The 20654-nt window shown below is 35.6% G+C and overlaps 1 protein-coding gene and 1 long non-coding RNA gene across 5 annotated transcripts; both read right to left on the bottom strand.

Annotated features, from left to right (window-relative positions):
• Positions 1–1160: 1160 nt before the first annotated feature.
• Positions 1161–9741, bottom strand: LOC145114805 (uncharacterized). Its single transcript, XR_013711237.1, has 3 exons — positions 9580–9741; positions 9186–9266; positions 1161–1178 (listed from the first exon to the last, which is right to left on the bottom strand). It is a non-coding gene; the product is annotated as an uncharacterized LOC145114805 (long non-coding RNA).
• Positions 9742–13797: 4056 nt separating this feature from the next.
• On the bottom strand, positions 13798–19674 carry LOC145115149 (TMV resistance protein N-like). Of its 4 annotated transcripts, none has more exons than XM_079051355.1 (7): positions 19066–19674; positions 17501–18602; positions 17103–17411; positions 15261–16993; positions 14995–15182; positions 14702–14899; positions 13798–14247 (listed from the first exon to the last, which is right to left on the bottom strand). In XM_079051355.1, exons 1-4 carry the CDS (start codon positions 19542–19544, stop codon positions 15350–15352), a joined length of 3534 nt encoding a protein of 1177 aa, XP_078907481.1. In that variant the 5' UTR covers positions 19545–19674; the 3' UTR covers positions 13798–14247; positions 14702–14899; positions 14995–15182; positions 15261–15349. The 4 variants fall into 4 exon arrangements, with proteins under 4 accessions (XP_078907481.1, XP_078907482.1, XP_078907479.1 ...); XM_079051356.1 differs by having other exon boundaries at positions 14702–14874; XM_079051353.1 differs by lacking the exon at positions 14995–15182 and having other exon boundaries at positions 14702–14874.
• Between the last annotated feature and the right edge of the window lie 980 nt (positions 19675–20654).

Below are 20654 nucleotides of genomic sequence, written 5' to 3'. Positions count from 1 at the left end.
ACCACGTTCTCACTAGGTCTGTAGAACAAATATCCAAAAGACTGCTTTGGGTAACCAATGAAAACACATTTCTCACTTCTAGCTGCTAGCTTGTCGTGAGTCTCTCGTCTTATGAAAGCTTCACAACCCCAGACTTTAATATGTGCTAACGAGGGAACTTTCCCTGTCCACATTTCGTGAGGTGTTTTGGCAACCTTCTTTGTAGGGACAAGATTGAGGATGTGGGCGGCTGTCTCTAAGGCATACCCCCAGAAGTGAATAGGAAGCGAAGCCCGACTCATCATAGAACGAACCATGTCTAACAAGGTTCGATTGCGCCTCTCAGCTACACCATTTAACTGTGGTGTCCTAGGAGGAGTTAATTGTGAGACTATCCCACATTCTTTCAGATAGTCGTTAAACTCGATACTAAGATACTCTCCGCCTCTATCGGATCTAAGTATCTTTATCTTTCTGCCTAATTGATTTTCGACTTCATGCTTAAACTCTTTGAACTTTTCAAAAGTTTCTGACTTATGCTTGATCAAGTAGATATATCCATATATGCTATAATCGTCAGTGAAAGTCACATAGAATCGATTAGCATCTCTTGTAGTTGATCTGAAGGGCCCACACACATCCGTGTGTATGAGATCCAACAGACCTTCACCTCTTTCACAAGACCCTGTGAATGGTGATTTTGTCATCTTTCCCAAAAGACAAGATTCACACATATCATCTGACTTTAGGTCAAACGATTCCAACACTCTATCCTTTTGGAGTTGGGCTATGCGTTTCTTGTTAATGTGTCCAAGACGACAATGCCACAAGCATGCCTTGTCTACACTATTAGACAAGTCAATATTAAGTACACTATTTCCTAGGCTATCAACACAAGTCACTGTTTCATACACACCATTACAAGGCAAAGCTTCAAACATAAAAACACCATTCTTATAAATAGAAATTGAACCATTCAAATCATTAAAAGAATATGTAAAACCTTGTCTGAACAATGCATGAAATGAAATAATGTTTCTCGTCATCTCAGACGAATAGCAACAATTTATTAAATCTAATCTAACATCATTACTAAGCAGAAGCTGATAAACTCCGATCTTGGTTACTGGTGAAGACTTTCTGTTTCCCATGATCAGGTTTATCCTTCCTCGCTCTATCTCCTCACTTTCCTTTAGACCCTGCAAATCAGAACAGATATGAAAACCACATCCTGTATCAAGGACCCATGAACGTGAATATCAAAAATTCACGACGTGAACCTTCCTCCAGCCTCCTATAAATAAGAGGTGAAGCCCTCTTTATTCCTCACACCTCCTCTCACTTCCCTCTCTCTCTAGAACTTCTCTCTAGCCCCCGAAACCCCCCGAAAAGCCTAGGGAACTTCCCTAGCACGAGGCGGAAGCCCCAGAGTGCCCGACGGCTCCAAGAAGAAGAGCCTTTCGGCTCGGGAACGCTGCTCCAGCGGCGCCCGGTTTTGAGAAAAACCCGCTGTAAGTGAGCTACGCCTACGCTATTTTTAATATAGCTTTTATTTAATTATAGTAACGTTATTAGGAACTTATAATAAATACTTGGGCTATTATTATGGGTTATATAAGTATTGTTTAACGCTTATATAATAGTAATAATAGCTAGACTATTAATTAGTCTCGGTGAATATTAAACTAAACTCTAGTGGTAATGATACTAGGTTTTGTCGAGGGAAATTGTTTTAAGAGTAACGAAGCGCTGTCTGAATTCAGAGTCACCACCTTATCAGGTGAGTGTATAGTTACTTTCATCTTACACATAGATATGAAGTATTTTATATAAACTACGTGCTATGTGTGTATATTGTCTGAATACTTGCTGTCTGTGCTGGGTGAAAGATTTTCATACATGTTTTAAATTATTTAAACCGTATATGTATTTTATATCTACAAAATGTGTTGGGTAAAACATGGGTAGATGTAATAGTTGCTGTGTGACAAAATAAAATAATGAGAGGCCTCGTTATAGATGTTATTGATGATCCAGTCATCTAGCGGAGTATAGATGACGACCACGGACTATTCTAGACAGTCCAGTGGAACGCTAGCAGGCTCGCAACCTGTAGGTGTTTATTTGAACTGTGTGCTCACCGGGTGTACTCCATCCCCCTCACGGTTGCCTTAAGGACATTTATTGCTGAGGAATCCCCTTAGCATTAGTGTCCATCCCGATGTTGACCCTTAGTCTAGGTCCCTTATGATAGGTGTTTTAGGGACGTAATGTGAGGATAACGGGAACGGGTAATCGGGTTATTGTTGGTTGATGAAATTAATAAACTTATTTAGTGTGGGTTGAAAACCCTATGTGTTCACCAGGCTCCCAAGCCTGACCCACTCAGTTTCTTGTATTACAGGTAGTGGCGCATGAGCATAGATGTGATGTCTTGGGATGAGAGATTAAGGGATTTTAGGCCTGTTAATACGGAATAATGTAGTAATGCCTATGTTGTATTGTTTATGCTTATGATCTGTATCGAACATGACATCCCGAGTCTTTTTAATGAAATACATTTCTATGGAAATGCTTTTGATAAATCTTTATCATATTTTGTTTTGGGACAATTTCCACAACACTTTTATTTAAAATGTTACTCTGATTTTCAAACAAAGCATAAACAAAATCGGTCTTTTCTGGCCGTGAAAATGGGGATGTCGCAGATGGGGCACACCTCCTGCTACTGTAGGGCCCCGACCCCATACACTGCCCCAACCCGCAACCCAGAAGTAAGTTCAGTTTGCCACAAGTGCGGTGCAACAGGACATCTCAAGAGAGATTGTCCAACGGAGATGACTAACGAAGGAGTCGACAACTAGACATGAGTTGATGACGAGGAACCCTACCACAACTTTTGGTACGTTCTACGATAAACTTAAACATCGATCTATCACAAAAGTTTTTGTCAATTAAAGATATAATCCAAAAACTATTTTCTCGTTAGAGCAAATCCTGTAAATCACGGGAAGCTAGGGATCCTCACGAATGGACCATGATGGTCCTATATGAACGTTAGTATCATATATAGTTAGGATTCCGCAAACTACGAGCGTGCGATTCCGCCTTACTTTCTGTCCCTGGGCTGAATAGCGATTAGGACAGAACCCCACAGTCAACCATCTCTAAAGATCCTAAGTATGTACGGTTAGGTCACCTCCATCTATAGTGGAAGGACCTGGCAGAATTCGGATTACGAATTCCTTTGCCTTATAATAACACCCTCGTGTCGCCAGAACACCTAAGAAAGCAGAAACGAGATAGACACAATGGTAACAACGAAAACGAAACTAGCAACGATAAGAACACGAACATTAGAACACCTAACAAGCAGAAACAAGATAGACCCAATGGTAACAACGAAAACGAAACTAGCAACGATAAGAAACATGAACACTAGAACACCTAACAAGCAGAAACGAGATAGACCCTAATGGTAACAACGAAAACGAAACTAGCAACGATAAGAACACGAACATTAGAACAACTAACAAGCAGAAACAAGATAGACCCAATGGTAACAACGAAAACGAAACTAGCAACTATAAGAAACATGAACACTAGAACACCTAACAAGCAGAAACGAGATAGACCCCAATGGTAGCAACGAAAACGAAACTAGCAACGATAAGAACACGAACATTAGAACACCTAACAAGCAGAAACAAGATAAACCCAATGGTAACAACGAAAACAAAACTAGCAATGATAAGAACATGAACATAGAACACCCTGTCATTCCTAGCAACCAATACTCCTCAAATCGACGTAACAACAAGGAAGTCCAATGTCATCAATTGGCACGGACAGGCTTGATCCTCACCTTACAAACCCCGAGCACTACAAATAGACTTTCGTCCTACTCCACCGGATGACGAAACTCTTTCAGCCGGTAACGACAAATCCCTAGCAACCAGACACCTAAGTCCTGTTGTAAGAAATACCACACACTTTTCCCTAGCCCCAATAAAGATTAAAAACCAAGAAGCAAAGGGCATCAAGGGAATTCGAAATGCTTCCAACCTTCCTCCACAGGTTCCCAAAATCCCTCTGGAAACCCCAACCATGTGCTAAGCAGAGATAGAATCACCCCTACTCCTGGAACCACCCCAATAACCAAACACCCGATACCACTTAGCACAGTCACAAGAACAGATAGTATCTGATCGCAAGATCGACATAATAAATAAGGGAAACATCAGAGCCAACCCCTAACCACAGGAAGCACCTGTCTAACTCATAAGGGAGAAAGACGAAAGTACCATAAGCACCACTGACTACGAGTAAGCCAAACAAACCCAGCCTCAGGGATCGATACTCCCTACCCCCGAATCGGAGACATGTTCAACCAACAACGAGGACTGGCAGAGACCGACCTACCATTAGGTTGGAAAAACCCTAGGGAGAAAACTCCCAAGATAATCTAAGGCTCATAAGGTTAACTACACCACTCGCAAACTCAACCTTGGTGACCATAGTACCAACTCCTAAGGCCCAGAAAACCCTACTTCTAGGACACCAGGATCCCGATCTCTAAGAAACCATCCAAAAGTCCTCGCCAAGAAAGGGCCCGATAACTCATAGTCTCCGATTAATCAAGGGACCCAGTGTCGGACATTTCAATGTGTTTAGCACTCATAAGTGTCAGACCACCGAAACTCTAGAAATCCCACCTGACGATGATCAAGGTAAACAAGAACCCACATCCCGAAGAGAAGCATGTGAAATGGACATTGACAAGGTTTGAGATACCCACTTGTTTCTAATCGAGTATTCATATGACAACAACTACCACTCGAGCATAGGAGTTGCACCCCTCGAGGCCCTGTGTGGCCAGAGATGCAAGTCATCCTCTATTAGGCTGAGATGGGAGATGTCCAGCCGACAAGATGACAAACGCCCAATAACACACTCACTAGACCCGAGATTATTTGAGAAACCATGGAAAGGATAGTCCAAACCCAAACACGACCCCAAACATCGTAACACCGACAAAGGAACTATGCAGATAGCATCTTAAAACCTTGAAATCCCAAGTAAGAGATCGGGATATTAATTAAAAACTCCCCTCGGGGAAGAGTGACTCGAGTCAAAAGGAAGAGTAAACTAAACTCCAGATGCACCAGATCATTCGAAATCCTTGCACGAATCGGCCCGGTAGCCTACAAACTCCAATTACCCTCCGAGTTTAGTAACGCACACCCTGTATTCCATGTATCGAACCTAGAAAGTGACTATCGGACAACCCTCCCAGGCCACTAGATAAGACTAAGGTGAACTAGAACTTCCTAATAATTGATCAGCCTATCAAGACAATGAACGGGAAAGTTAAGTACACAAAACAAAACCACATCCTGATTGTGAAGGTTCGAGAGAACGCTAGACGTGAGCCGGAATTCACTTGGGAACGCGAAAACCAGATGAATCAAAAGTACCTTCACCTATTCCCGTATTCATGACCCTACCTTTCGAAAGAATTTCGGGACGAAATTCCCTCTAACGGGGGGATGATGTCACAACTAGCCTTTTTGGCTAGGAAATTCCGTCCTCAAGTAAGCAAGGACTATTGTGAGACTTGTGCTAACACTTCTAAGTGTACAATATGAGTTCCTAATGAGCCATGTAGTGTTAGAATGCAAATTTCTCCAAGTGTGAGAAATCTCTCCCAAATCTCTCTAAGTATGTGAAATCTCTCCAAAATCTCTCCAAGTATGTGAAATCTCTCCCAAATCTCTCCAAGTATGTGAAATCTCTCCAAGTATATCGAATCTCTCCAAAATCTCTCCAAGAATGTGAAATCTCTCCCAAATCTCTCCAAGTATGTGAAATCTCTCCCAAATCTCTCCCATATGCAAAATCTCTCCAAGTATGTGAAATCTCTCCCAAATCTCTCCAAGAATGTGAAATCTCTCCCAAATCTCTCCAAGTATGTGAAATCTCTCCTATATACGAAATCTCTCCAACTATGTGAAATCTCTCCCAAATCTCTCCAAGAATGTGAAATCTCTCCCAAATCTCTCCACGTATCTCAAATCTCTCTAAGCACCTTCCTTAGTCGAAAACAGCTCAAAACTGGAAGAAGAAACCCAAAAGGACCATCTTGGTTCGGAACCCTCTTGGTCCGGAACCCTCTTAGTCCGGATACCTTCTAAGAAACCAAGAAGCTACTCATTTCGGAACCTCTGAAGTGACTCCGGAAGGCTAAGGCTTGCTCCGGAAGGACCTTGCACCGGACGACTTCGCATCTCGGAATGCCTCGGTCCGGACCACTGAACACGCGTCTGACTCCGGAAGCGAGGATTGATTTCGGAACTCACCCAGCAGCTTCGGAATCCGAGAATGCACTCCGGAAAGTACTGTTTGCTCCGGAACTCCTTGCCAACCACTTCGGAACCTCGCAGACCCGACCCTTCCCTTCGGAATTTGAACTATAGCTCCAGAATTTACCCTAGGACTCCGAAATTTACCTTTTAGCTCCGGATTTTGGACTATTTCGAACCTTTTCTCCATTTTGGAGTATTTTGAGGCCGGGAATCCCACCAAACTCGAGTTTTTCTTAACTAAGACCCCTAAAACCTCTATTTTATGCCAAATTTAATTATTTAAATCATATTTTCATAAAATAAAAGTTTAGGATTTAGGAAGATCTTATCCTAAATCAAGTTAAGGACAAAGAGGTTGACTTTGTGATTTGATGATAATTCCTCATTTCCCATGCAAATCCCAAATAAACACACATTATCCATAGGAAAATAATCTTTACCCACCAGCTTTCCATGCAAATGTCAAGTCACCCTTATCCTTCCCCTAGATACGTGAATCTCCTCCCCCGCATTACACATCTCACTTCCATACTCAACAAACTCCTAAGAAATCCTCTCAACACCTTCAAGCCTCAAGTTCATCCTTTCAAAGGAAATTCCCAGATTTCTTTGGTGAGTATTTTATCCTCTTGAATAATAATTCTTTACATTATTCTAAGATTTCACTATATCTACACACAAAAATTATTCCTAGAATCCTTTAGAGATTTAAGAATTTTCCAAGTTTTGGAGTTGGAGACTTCCTCCTCAGCCCCTCAAATCACCCAACAAGTCAACTAAGGTGAGCTTCATACCCCACGTTTTTCAATATTTTAATGTTTTTGGGGGAGAGTACAAGTCAAATCTTGCCTAAATACTTGAATAATTGCATGTATATGTATGTTTGTATGTGCGTGTGAAATATTATTAAAATATTATTTTAGTAATATCCTCATGAACGTAAGATTTCACAACTTCTTAAGGAACAAAGGATACTTTGTGAACAAAAGAGCCTCCCAACTATTGGATGTGTCCAACATAACCCCTTTATCTATGCTTTCATGTCTAGAGATAAAACTTATAAAAAGGAACCTTGATAAGTTGACACTATTTCTAGTGATTTTCGAAAATGGGAACTTTGTGACTATTTTGCAAACTATCAGGGAGTATTTTATAAATATTCAATATAAAGGTTTGCGTAAAGAAAATACACAAATAGAGCGTTTATGACAGAAATATTTGCATGTCATAAACTGTTGTCGTAAAACCTTCAACAACACAAGTAATGTTCTATATGTCATAAAACAAAAAATGCGTGTCATAACCGGCAGTTATAAATTTATACAATATATAACTTGACACTTTTTCTCTTCACTAAAATGACTTATTTTTCAATAAACGAAAAGGAACGAACACGAGCACCTAGTTAACGAGCACAATCAACGATATGGAACGAGAACGATATTTCTATTCAATAAGTACGAATTTCATTATTTATCTAACAAATAATGGATCTCTAACGATTGCTCAAAAGCTTGTTAATATTCTAGTAAGACAAATCTCAAAAGTACCTAAATATAAAAAATATTAGTGTACGTCTAAGTCCTATAAGGAGTTATAGCCAGAGTCTCCTGGAGGGAGAGCGGGAATTTGTGTATAGATCTATACGGGGTTGACACCCCGCACCTTCGCTGTTCGCTACAGCTAGACAGGCCAGTCTAGGGTGACAAATGTCTTTTCCAAACCGAGGGCGCCTGAGAAACGCCAAAACAGGCACTCTGTCAGATTAGTATGGTTATAACGGCTCACTAGAATATGTTATGGCATCTAGAAATTTATGTAAGGAAAACCTCATAAATAAATTTTGGCACGTTGTGTTGACTTCCCTACACGTGATAAGTGATGGTCCGCATTTGTTGCGTTGACTGTCCTTTTTCATCGCATAGTACGCCCACAATTGCCATGTTGATTCTTTCTCCTAACAAGTATAGAGTCGTGATACTGCTATTTTACAAATTAAAAAGCGTAGGACTCTATGAAAAACGTTTGTAAACAAATTTGAAAATGATAAACTAACCCACACATATACATAGTTGGAACTAGAACTTACGAATATTTTATAGCAGAAAATATAGGATTTTCTGGAGAAAACGATTTTCTACGATTTCGATAACGATAAACTAGATCGCACACTCAATTTTACTCGATAAGAGGAACAAGATTTTCAACCATATTCTCTTTTTGAAAATAAGGGATTTTTCTGGAAACGGTTGACTATTACTATTCAAAAGAACTATTCTCGTACACATCTCGCTTTTACAAATCACACTACTTTTCTAAATCGCTCCTTATAAGGATGAATAAAAGTAATGACATGCACACATATATCCATGATTTTCAAGGCAAGACTTCAAACGATTTCATAGAAAATATCGGATTTTCTGAAAGTACAATGAGAACGATTCTAAACAAGTGTCAACGATTTTATACAAAAATGCTTATGAACTCACCAACTTTTTAGTTAACGCTTTTCAAAACGACTTGTATTCTCAGGGATCTAGTAAGCAGGTAACAAGGGACGCGGATGCAAGATTTTTAGCTGTAGCTTGGATTTTTCTGCTTATGTCTCTTTTGTGTAACTCGAAGAACAAATACAATATGTAAACAATGTAAGTTTGTTATCTTAATGTATGATGTTTGGATTGCTTTGTTTCATTTATATTCAATTGTTATGATACTGCACAATGAAGTCACCCGCCTCCGGACGTTTCCGCCGTCTGGTCTGGGGGTGTGACAAAAAACCCTCAAAAGAGGTCATAAATAGATCTAAGAAAAGAATGATCAAGCTTGAGGCTTTATTACCAGAAAATGCAGTGAATGAAGTGTAGCCCTTGGATCTACTTCTTCCCCTTTGAAACTTCTATCTTCCTCTCCTTCCACAAGCTTCAAAATACACAACAACACTCAAAAATGGCAAGAACAAGCTCCAAATCACTCAAGGTGGATTAGGGTTTCGATAATAGGGTTTGTAAGTGATGGAGGCTGGGGCGGAGGCCAATTATGATGCTTAAATAGGGTGCAAGCCCTGAAGATTAGGGTTTCCCCCTGATGGACCTACTCGCCAAGTCCAGGCTTGGACTCGTCGAGTAGACCATTTAAATCCCGCAACCAAGCTGGCACCTACTCGACGAGTTAGGGCTACCAACTCGCCGAGTAGCTCTTATAAAATGAACATTTTAATAATGTAAATACGTACCAGGAACCAGGCGTTACATATTGCCACTTTCACCGACTCCCATAATATCGTATCCCTCCCTCTTCTATTGACCTTCAGTACCATTAGAATACCTCACGTCACCACCATCTTTTCTCTTATATCTCGCCATCAGTTGGAAACTGATGCAGGCTTTTGCTTCCAAGTTCCACCATCTTGAAATCAAGAACACAGTCGACCTCCAATCTGTATAAAATTCATTTTTATCTTTCAGTTTGAGGGTTTTAAAGAATCGATATTTTAATTGGTTTGTCAAATGGCGAGTTCATATTCATCATATGTTATGGTTTTGAGGCTTTCTCAAGTAATTTTTAAGAACATCACAGTCTTGTATTTTCATCCCTCTGACTCTGTTTACATATTGAATATAATTTATATTGGGTTTAGGTTTAGTATAGATAATTTTACAATATTCTTAATTTTACATATTGTTTAGTGGTATTTGGCCAACAACAGAGATAATTTAATGTTCTTACTTTTACTTGGATACATGGATAGAAACAATATATATAATTAGGTTGGGGTTGAAAAGAGATAATTATAGGTTGAATTTTATGTCCCCATTTTATTTTCATACACCAAGAATAAATATTATTTTCCTACATGTGAACATTAAGCTCGTCATATGAACATAAAGCCTTCTGTTTTAGCTTCGATTGCACTACTCTTGGTTACTTCTTAATTTTCAATCAATATTTGGTCTTTTTTTGTGTTTTCATGGATGATGCAATTACAAAATCATATAACTAAATCACCTAAACAAGTAAACTGTTAAACTCTTCTAATTTTCAACATACAAAGTATTTGTATAAATAGACAATTGGTCCATGAGGCCACAAGTTGTATGTATTTATATTCTTGAACTTCATTATTTGTATGTGTTTTGTTTCAGGACCACTCAGAATGTAGCAAAGTTGTTTGGAACAACAATTGTGTATGAAAATTAAGAGACAATTTCATGACAGTTGAGATTCACCACACCAAAATGTTAAAATATAACAACATGAAACAAGAATGAGAATGAAAATTCTTTTATGAATGACATTGTATTCTTATAGAATGAATATTTTTTCAAGAATGACTTACTATAAAGCTTGTGTTCTTATAGAATGTGACAAAAGTTCAAAAAATGACATTGTATTTTTTATAGAATGTGACAGTAAAAATTGTTTTTTTGTTTATTTTTGGACCTTAGATTCTTCAATAATGTTAATAATAGATGATTATTCTTTAAGAATGTTGTTATTCTTCAACTCATTGTTCAAAAATTTGTTATTCTTCAAAATGTTCATTCAATCAGAATATGTATTCTTTCAGAATTTGTATTCAATCAGAATATGTATTCTATTAAAATATGTATTTTAAACTCTTGGTCCACATTCATCCCTACATCCACACAATACTTATCATCCACACTATAACTTAGTCCTATATATATATATATATATATATATATATATATATATATATATATATATATATATATTAAGAAACCATGCAAAATAAAAGTAAAAGATATCATAAAAGTAATTGTAAAAAGAATTAAAAAAAAAGAAAAGAAAAAGAAAACCATGCTTAAAATAATAATAATAATAATAATAATAATAAAATGATGAAAAACTTTAAAAAATATTATGTCAAATTTGTAAGAAAAACTTATAGTCGGGTAAAAAAAATATAATGAAGGAAAGTTGGGAAAAAATATATTTGTATCGAATTTATAAACGAAAGTTGAAATCTAAGTTAAATCTGTGAAAAACAAAAGTTGTAGTGGGGAGGAGCCAAGGAGGGGTGGCTGTGAAAAAATATGAAAAGGGGTGAATGAATTATAAATGAATTTATTTATGTTTTATAGAGTGACCCATTTGATTTGTCCAAAAGATATAGGTTGATGAAAGCAAAGTGAAAACATAAATTGAATAAAGGGATAATGACATGAAAAGGGTAATGGATTTTTGATTTTGCTCACATTTAGACACTAAACTTTTTTTCATTATCTATTTGTCACTAAACTATTGAAACTGTTCATATTTTACCCTTATGAACAGTAACAACCGGTCATAAGGGTAAAATGTAAACAGTTTCAATAGTTCAGTGGTAAATAGATAATGAAAAAAAGTTTAGTGACTAAATGTGAACAAACCCTCTCAAATTATCCTAATATTATACCCTGAAAAAGATATAAAAAAACGAATTATTTTTCACACTCCTTAAGTTGTTCCTAACTATATCTAGTTATTAAGGGTTACCCAAAAAATATTTTATTTTTAGTTCATAAAGTTATATAAATTTAGTTTTGACCTTAAACACCTAATTTAACACTATTGGCTACCAATAGGGTGTTTTAATTCTATCTGAATATCGATGTTCAACTTCATGTTTGAGCTGATGCAAGTTAGCTTGAAATATTTATGAAGACGACATCCTTAATGTAATCCAATAGTTATTAATAAAAGATTTAAAATTGATGTTGCTGCTTAGTTTAATTAAAGAATCAACTTCTTTTTCTCTCTCAGATGTTGTTGGTTAGTTCGTTGGGCAGTTTCAGTTTATATTTAACTTTGTGTGTTTCCTGTATAAAACTGGTCAAGAAAAGCTATTTTGTGTTTTAAAGTAAAAATATTATATTGTTCTTTATCGTTTTTTCTTCTTTAATGAAAATAAGATGCTTTAAACTCACAAACAAATTAATACTATACCATTTTATTTTTAAAATACAATCCTTAAAAATGAAAATAAAAAATTTCTAACTAAGGAGGGAGAATTCCTATAACAACTTTTTACATACGTGGCTACTTTTAAAACTGTAATATAATATGAACCATTTATGTATCTATATATTTTACCGTATATATGTGTTTGAGAGTATGTATGTTTTAAACTATATGTATGTATATGTTAACTCAAGTTACATAAGAAAAATTAAAAAGAATAATAATATTAAAAATAGTTCTAAATGTATGTTGTGTGTAATATGAAAATTTCGATACCCTTTTTAATAGTAAATATACTAATATGATGTATGTCAATACATAGAGTATAACAACATATATAATGTATCAATGTATGTATGTATTCTTTTATAAACAACGTATATGGTTTAATGTATGTCAATTTATATGTTGCATAATTTTATAACACAAAATTCATACATATAATATTAGGATAATTTTTATACATATAACATTGCATAGTTTTATAACATAAAACTTATACATATAATATTGGTTTCGTTTTTCTTTTTTTAATACATTTTTCAGGGTATAATATTAGGATAATTTGAGAGATAAACGAATTTTCAATTTTGTTCACATTTAGTCACTAAACTTTTTTTTATTATCTATTTGCCACTAAACTATTGAAACTGTTCACATTTTCAATAGTTCATTGGCAAATAGATAATGAAAAAAAATTTAATGACTAAATGTGAATAAAGTTGAAAGTCTATTACCCTTTCAAGTCATTATCCCTTGAATAAAATATTAATAAAACACTCTTTATGACATGTTTAAAATTGTATGGGTTTATATCAACAAAAATAACAATTTAAGAATATTTGATTTTATATTATTAAACGATCAAGACTCGAGTAAGAAAAAAGACGAAACAACAGTTTATCTAATTTAATATTGAAGCAGTGAAGCCTTACATTCCCCATTTCCTTATCACAAAATATCTGTTCGGCTCATTAGTTAGCCCATATGTTAAAAGTGTATCTGAATGGACTTTATAAAGTTTATCTGAATGGGCTATATAAAATTAGCCCATATGTTAAAAATGTATTCATTGGTTTGGATTAGAAGTGCATATTTTCCCATTAAAGGCGGAACTGGTTTTTGAAAAAATCAGTTCTCTTTAAAAAAAAAAAAAAAACTAATTAAAATTGGTTAATTCTTGAAGTAGTTACCGATCATACCAAATTTTGTCAAATGTTTTTTTATTTGATTAGAAACAAATATTGATGATGGGAGTTTAATGGGCTTTTATAATATTAATAAGTAACACCAAATTTCTAAAACCACCAAAATTTTAATATATAATAATAAAGTACGTTACTATTTCTGGCTTTTAGGCCCTAGCTAGGATAAATGCATGAAATAGCAATATACATGCATTTTTTGTTTGATTTTTGGATTCAAATATCATTGGACTAGATGTTAAAAATAGCAAAAAACTTTGATATGTAACATCATTGTTGAAATGTGGGATGCTCCATTTATTAGTACAAATCAAATTCATAGAATTCATCAACATGATGGAAGCAACATTTTTACATCCACATATCAAGTCACTATTGGTGCACCACGTGATGCATTATCAATTGTATAGACAGTGAACGATAATTCATTTATGGACCAACCCATTCGGGTATTACACTAGTTATGTGAGTGTTGATGGTTTGTGTTTCAACTTTTCAGTGATGTAATGTTTTTAAACAACTGTTGAGTATCTCTGTTTTTTAAATTTGATCAACTTATCTTTTGTTATCTTTTGTGTAAATTATGTCTTAGAATTTAATGAGCATAGTTAATGAAATTAAATAATAAAAACCCAAAAACCAGAAAGTGCCTAAGTTCTAACTGACCATGAACAGAGCCTTCACATTAATCAAGGGTCACAGAGCCTTCTCATTAACCGAGGGTCACAGGCCTGCCAAATAATCAGGTAAACAAGGTAATAACTTAGTTGTGTTCCGTATGACCGCTTATTAAGTCTAATAAAATTAATACAAGAAATAGCATTGTAATTTCATTGATTGATTTATTTATAGCATTTACTTATATTGGTTTGTATATTATAGCATTGTACATCGAAAAATGTTCCCTATTATTGCATTGTATATTGAAAATACCCAATTATAGCAATTTCATCTAAAATACAGAGCACTTTTCACTGCTACAATAAGAAAAAAAAAGACAATATATAGCGGGTAGAAATTCTCAAAGTGCAATGCCTCAATAGGAAAAACTTGGAAGTACAATGTTATAAAAGAAAGATATGAGGGTAGGATGCTATAATACACATGTATATATGTGTACACAACTATTTCTTGCATTTAGCTCATAAAATTGTATAGGTAATTTTAAATTTGAAGTACTAGTACCTTGGTAATATACCTAATGTAGTGTATAGCATGGGAAAGATCTTTGTTTGGTTTTTATCAAATAGAATAAGCTTTGATCATTGTACTATTAGGCTGCATTCATTACACGAGACATGACAGGATATGCTTTCAGCGTGCACCTCCACAACTTTCTCCCCGATCGAGTGTGGTGCCTTTTATGATATATTAAAAACAACACTATTTGGTTAAACGATGTAAAGGTTAGGATCGATAGTAACACAAATATAATTTTAAATTCTGGAAAAGAAGAAAAAAAGAAATAAAGTCTTTACATTTTGAGTCATTTGCACGAGATCCATATGTGTTTTTACGAGTTTAACATCTCATTCTTGAATTCTAAGACTGTATGATAAAGGCTCCAAATCTAATTGAAACGATACCAAGCTTGTAACTAGAACACATGGTGTTTTTGTATGCATAGGACTTGCATTTTCTTTTAACTATAGTTATAAATATTTGACTGAAAATCAATTATTGTCATATCAGTGTCAAATTTCAAACAAAAGTAAGATGTGCACTAGAGAAAGAAGAAAAGTACCTGTTACAATTATTAATGTGAATTTTCTTCTTTCCGGGTCTTCGGAGCTTCTCAAATCATCCCTGGGTAACTGCACATACAGGAGACTTCTATATTGAGTGTTGTATCTCAGATCTAAAATCACATGACTGAAGCATTCTCCGCCCAAAAATACGAACTTGTTTCAACAAGAAGATGCTCTGCGGGAGATAACTTATGCATGTACATGTTATATCTAAAATTTCTAAGCATTCTAAACATCCAAGTTCCTCGGGCAATTTCTCAAGTTTAATACAATAGTAGAGACTGAGATATTTTAGAAATTTCATCATACAGATGCTCTCCGGGATATCTCGTAAATGCTTGCAAAAACTGAGGTTCAGATGCTTTAAACATTTTAATCGGCCAAGATCCTCAGGTAACTTCTCAAGTAACAAACAATCGTGAAGTTGGAGAGATTCAAGATTTTTCAACATACAAATGCTATCAGGAAGATCTTTAATCTTTGTAGATGACAAAGTTAGCTTCTTTAAATTTTCTAAACGGCCAAGATCCTCAGGTAATGTTTCAAGCAGCAAACAAAAACTAAGATTGAGAAGTTCAAGATGTTTCAGCATACAAATGCTATCAGGGAGATGTTTAATCTTTGCAGATGACAAAATTAGCTTCTTTAAACATTCTAATCGGCCAAGATCCTTTGGTAACTTCTCAAGAATCCAACAGGATTTAACTTTGAGAGATTTAAGACGTTTCAACATACAAATGGTGTCGGGAAGATTTTTAATCTCTGTATATGACAAATCTAACTCCTCTAGATATTCTAGCTGGTCAAGGTCCTTAGGGGCCTCTAGAATACTGCCTTCGAGTTTAAGCTTCTTTAAATGTTGTAACCCACAAATGCTTCTTGAAAAGGTCTCATGGTTCATGCAAGCACATAGACCTACAGAAATAAGCTTCTCAAGGTTTCTAGTCAATAAGGGTTTATCTTCTTTATAAAAGCATGTAAACTGAAACTTTGGCAAATTATTGTCCGAGTGAATAGGGAATCCATCTAGGGACTCCGCAATCAGATGTAACTCTGCTAAAGGACCAACCTCAAGTGATTCATCCTCACTACAAGAAGAATCATCCTTGTTACGAGAAGCAACACTCTCTATGCAAAATCTAAAAGATTTAAACCTCAAACAACGATTCAGGTTTAAGTAGACAAGCTTTGTTAAGCATCCATTGGCTATGTGAAGTTCTTCCATATCATTACAATTTTCAAGATCTAACGTCTCGAGATTTGGAGTCAGCCTGAGATCAAGGTTCTTCAACTTTGAATAACTTATGTTGAGGTATGTGAGCTTTGGATTTTTATCGGCCATGTGAACTTTCTCCAAATCATAGCAACGTTCAAGATCAAAATACTTGAGATTTGGAGTCAGCCCAATATCAAGGGTCCTCAACTTCGAGTTTGCAAGTTTGATGGAACTCAGATTTGGAGATCTACAAGGCATTTGAAGTTCTACCAAATCCGAACATCCTGTAAGATCTAACAGCTCGAGATTGAGAGCCGACCCAAGGTCAAGGGTCCTCAACATTGACCAACTGAGGTCGACGGTTATGAGCTTTGAACATCCATCTGGCATTTGAAGTTCCACCAAACTAAAACATCCGTTAAGATTCAATGTCTCGATATTTGGAGTAAGCACAAGATCAAGTGTCTTCAATGATGAATAACTAAGGTCAAGGAATCTGAGGTTGTTAAGAACCTAATATAAGAAAAAAGAAAGACGCATGAATATTGGTGTAATAACAAAGCAATTGATGTATAACATTCAAATGAGTGACGCACAAAAAATCAATCAACCATAATTCTACCTTTTTTTTCTTCCCTTCCCAAAGTTGTACAATTACGCTGTGAGACATCTCAAGTGCAACAAGATTATCACCTTGAAATGTTTTGGGTAAAGACCTTAAAGGGAAATGGTTCCAACTCAGATATTGCAAATTATTAAACTTATTAAACTTCCAATTTTGACGAAAACAACCACATATACGTGCATCAATAACACCCATCGCAGACACCTCAAGAAATCTAAGTTCCTTCATCTTTTTAAGTCCTTTCAACACAACATGCCCACTGAGACGCCACGTCTTGACCTGTATATATCTTGTTGCTTCAGTACCCTGCAATCCAAAAAGGAAACACCATGAAACTTGTGTGACAGTTTATAAAAATGTGTTAGCTCCAACTTAGGATTAAACTTGATCCTTACCAATTTATTAGACAATATATCTTCAATTTCATGTTCAATCCACAATCGACTATGTTTGTTAGGCTTATCCGGGTGTGAACGACGAACAATATTCTTGCCGAGTTCTTCAATATGGTCATGCATGTCAAGATACCCAATATGATTAACAGTTACGAGAGATTTTTGCTCGAGGACTCTCAAACCATTTCTAGCATGAAATCCACAGCTTTCAAGAGCATTGAGTGCACGGGATTTCGGCCAACCTTTAAGGAAGCATGCAACATTTAGAAATATTTCCTTGTAATCCTCCTCTAGACTGATATAGCTTATTTCCAACTTTCGCAGAGTTTCCATTAATGGAATTGTTTTTAGTCTTAAAAGGGCATCTACCCATTGAAGCTCATTTTTACCACAAAGAAAAGAAGCCAAAACTTTGATTGTTAACGGAAGACCAGCAGCATAATGCACAACTTGTAGTGATAGCTCTTCATACCCTGGATTTGGAATCATTCTCCCAAATGCATACTTACTAAAGAGGCAAATTGCTTCGTCATCCAATAACAACAGGACGTTATGAATCGACTTCACTCCATGTGCAACAAGTACTTGCTCATCTCTTGTTGTAATGATAATTCTGCTTCCTGGCTTAAACCAATTTGTCTCACCGGCTAATGCCTCAAGCTGCTCTATATGATCCACATCATCTAGAACAAGAAGAACCTTTTTACTAGGCATCCTCCTCTTCATCATGTTTTTTCCGTCATAAACACTACTAACAGAGATGGCCCGATCATTGAAGACATCAGAAAGAATTTGGTTTTGCAACGACTTCAAACCGAACAAAGAAGCTTTTGAAACTTCCCTGACATTCTCAACGAAGCTTGCACCTTCGAATTGAAAGGATATTTGATCAAAAACAGCTCTAGACAAAGTTGTCTTCCCACCACCTCCCATTCCCTTGATCCCGATCATGCAAACATCATCAAAAGCAGATCCTAAAGATGATAAAACGTCGTTGATTCGGGTCTCCATGCCTACTAATTTTTCATCAATGCTGAAATTGATGGCTCGTAGCTCTAGTGAAAGCTCTTCAACAATTTTTTGGATAAATTTAGCTTCATGACTGTATTTAAAAAAAAATCAATTTGCTTACTCAAAATCCCATAAGAATTACTTTCACATCTATAGAAAACAAATGTACATGATGTAACATGAGATGCCATGTTCGATCCTTTTCCATCTGGTGCTCCAGGGTAAACTCAGATTAGAAAGAAATAAGTTTAAAAAATATTCCGTATATATGATGAAATTGGTTGAAATGTTTTTTTTTCCTTAGGATTGAATTACGACAAAACTGAAAGCTCAAGCCCCTCTTTTGTCATATTATGAAAATACAGAAATTGTAAACCGATTTAGAATGGAAATAATTGGGAATTTTTTCTCGAGTTGAGCCTGATTTTACAGAAATGAAAAAGAAGGGGGTCCGTCGAGTAAACAGAAACCACCAAGATCGAGGCTGTATCGACTAGAATCACAGAATCATGAACGGATTTTACAGAAATGAAAAAAATATGATGATGAATTACCTATCAGCAGCGCTCTTTAACTCCCATCCAGCCAGATCCGCAGCTTCTCTCAGAGCGTCCCTCCATTTCCCAGCAGCCTTGTCGTTTTCATGGCTTGCCAAGGCTTTTTCAACTGCCCCGTTTTGATTGCGGACTTCCGTCGGTTCCACATCATAGAATACAGGGTAGGCAGTGTGCTCGTTGTTCTTGTGACATTCCATAATCTTTACAAGCTCATTTAAACACCAGGATGAAGATGCGTAGTTTTTGGAAAAAATGATGAGATAGAATTTTGAGTCTTCAATGGATTCGATGAGTTCATCACAGATCCTGTTGCCCTTCTTAATTCTCTCGTCGTCTTTGTAAGTGTGAATACCTTTCTGCTGTAGAGCATAATAAAGATGATCAACGAAATTCGTACGAGTGTCTTCGCCTCTGAAACTCAAAAACACATCATATTTAAAGCTCTTGTGAATAGATGAAGTGGAAGAAGACATCATTGCTGTATGCTTGAAGGATCCTAAATTTCAAATTTATATTCGGGATATTTTATACGAAATAATCGCGAAGATTCTCAGATGACTAAATAATCCTCAAGAACAATGGTTAATGTGAAAATGATCCCCAAAAGTCACCGCCAAACCACACAAACGTCATCTTTCGTTTTTTCTTCCATTTAATATTTTTATATATAATTATTATTTTTATATTTAAAGATTAAACAATAATTGTACCCTCTAATATAATACTTAGGGATGTATATAGTCGGTTTGGTTCGGTTATTAGTTAAAATCAAACCAAACTACTATAATTGGTTAATGTATTTCAATACATTGGGTAGCAGTTAATATTTGTTTTTGTTATCGTTTTTAGTCGGTTAATGGTTATGATTTATGGTTAATATCGATTAATCATAATGTCTAAGATGACATAAAAATAAAAACATGTTTATACAAAAATTTAAGATAATTTATAAAAAAGTGAATGATTGTGTATATATAATTAGGGATGAACTTTAGAACCGGACCGGTTCGGAACCGGAACCGGTTTTCCTATATTATAAGAACCGGGAACCGGACCGCCGGTTCTAGCGTCGGTTCCGGTTCCGGTCCCAGTTTTTCGGTTATTTTTCAAACTAGAATCTGTTGAAATATTATAGATGATATGTTATCTTCCGGAGCTTGTATATGATTCAATATTTAACCAAATTATGACTTTTTACATTCTAAATTGAAGTACAAACACTAAATTACATGATGAAAAAAGAATCAAGTAATTCCGACTTCGTATGAGTGAGTTATGCGCATTTTAAAAGCGGGATAGATTAAAAAAAAATTGTTGAAACAGAAAATACGCAGCATTGATCTGTTGTCTTCCGAGGTCTATAACTGATTCAATATCTAACCAAAATATGTGTTTTTATAGTCTAAAATGAACTACAAACACCAAATTACATTCTGGAAAAAAAATTAAGTAATTCCGACGTCATATGAATGAGTTATGCTTATTTAAAAAAATGTGACAGATTCAAAAAAACAAAAAAAAATGTTGAAATAGAAAAAACGCAACATCGATATTCTTTCTTTCGGGGCATGTTTCTGATTCAATAT

The sequence above is a fragment of the Lactuca virosa genome, chromosome 5 (assembly GCF_052849685.1).
Source record: "Lactuca virosa cultivar CGN04683 chromosome 5, Lactuca_virosa_CGN04683_v6, whole genome shotgun sequence".
Classification (NCBI taxonomy): Eukaryota; Viridiplantae; Streptophyta; class Magnoliopsida; order Asterales; family Asteraceae; genus Lactuca; species Lactuca virosa.
Note: the sequence above shows the minus strand (reverse complement) of the source record. Positions and strands in the feature narration are given on the sequence as shown.

What these genes read in the sequence shown, in the direction of transcription:
- LOC145115149 (XM_079051355.1), bottom strand. Translation starts at nt 19,544, where the DNA reads ATGATGTCTTCTTCCACTTCATCTATTCACAAGAGCTTTAAATATGAT. An exon ending in TTAAAGAGCGCTGCTGATAG is followed by an intron (nt 18,603 to 19,065) that starts GTAATTCATCAT and finishes TTTTAAATACAG; the next exon opens with TCATGAAGCTAAATTTATCC. An exon ending in GGGAAGGGAAGAAAAAAAAG is followed by an intron (nt 16,994 to 17,102) that starts GTAGAATTATGG and finishes TTCTTATATTAG; the next exon opens with GTTCTTAACAACCTCAGATT.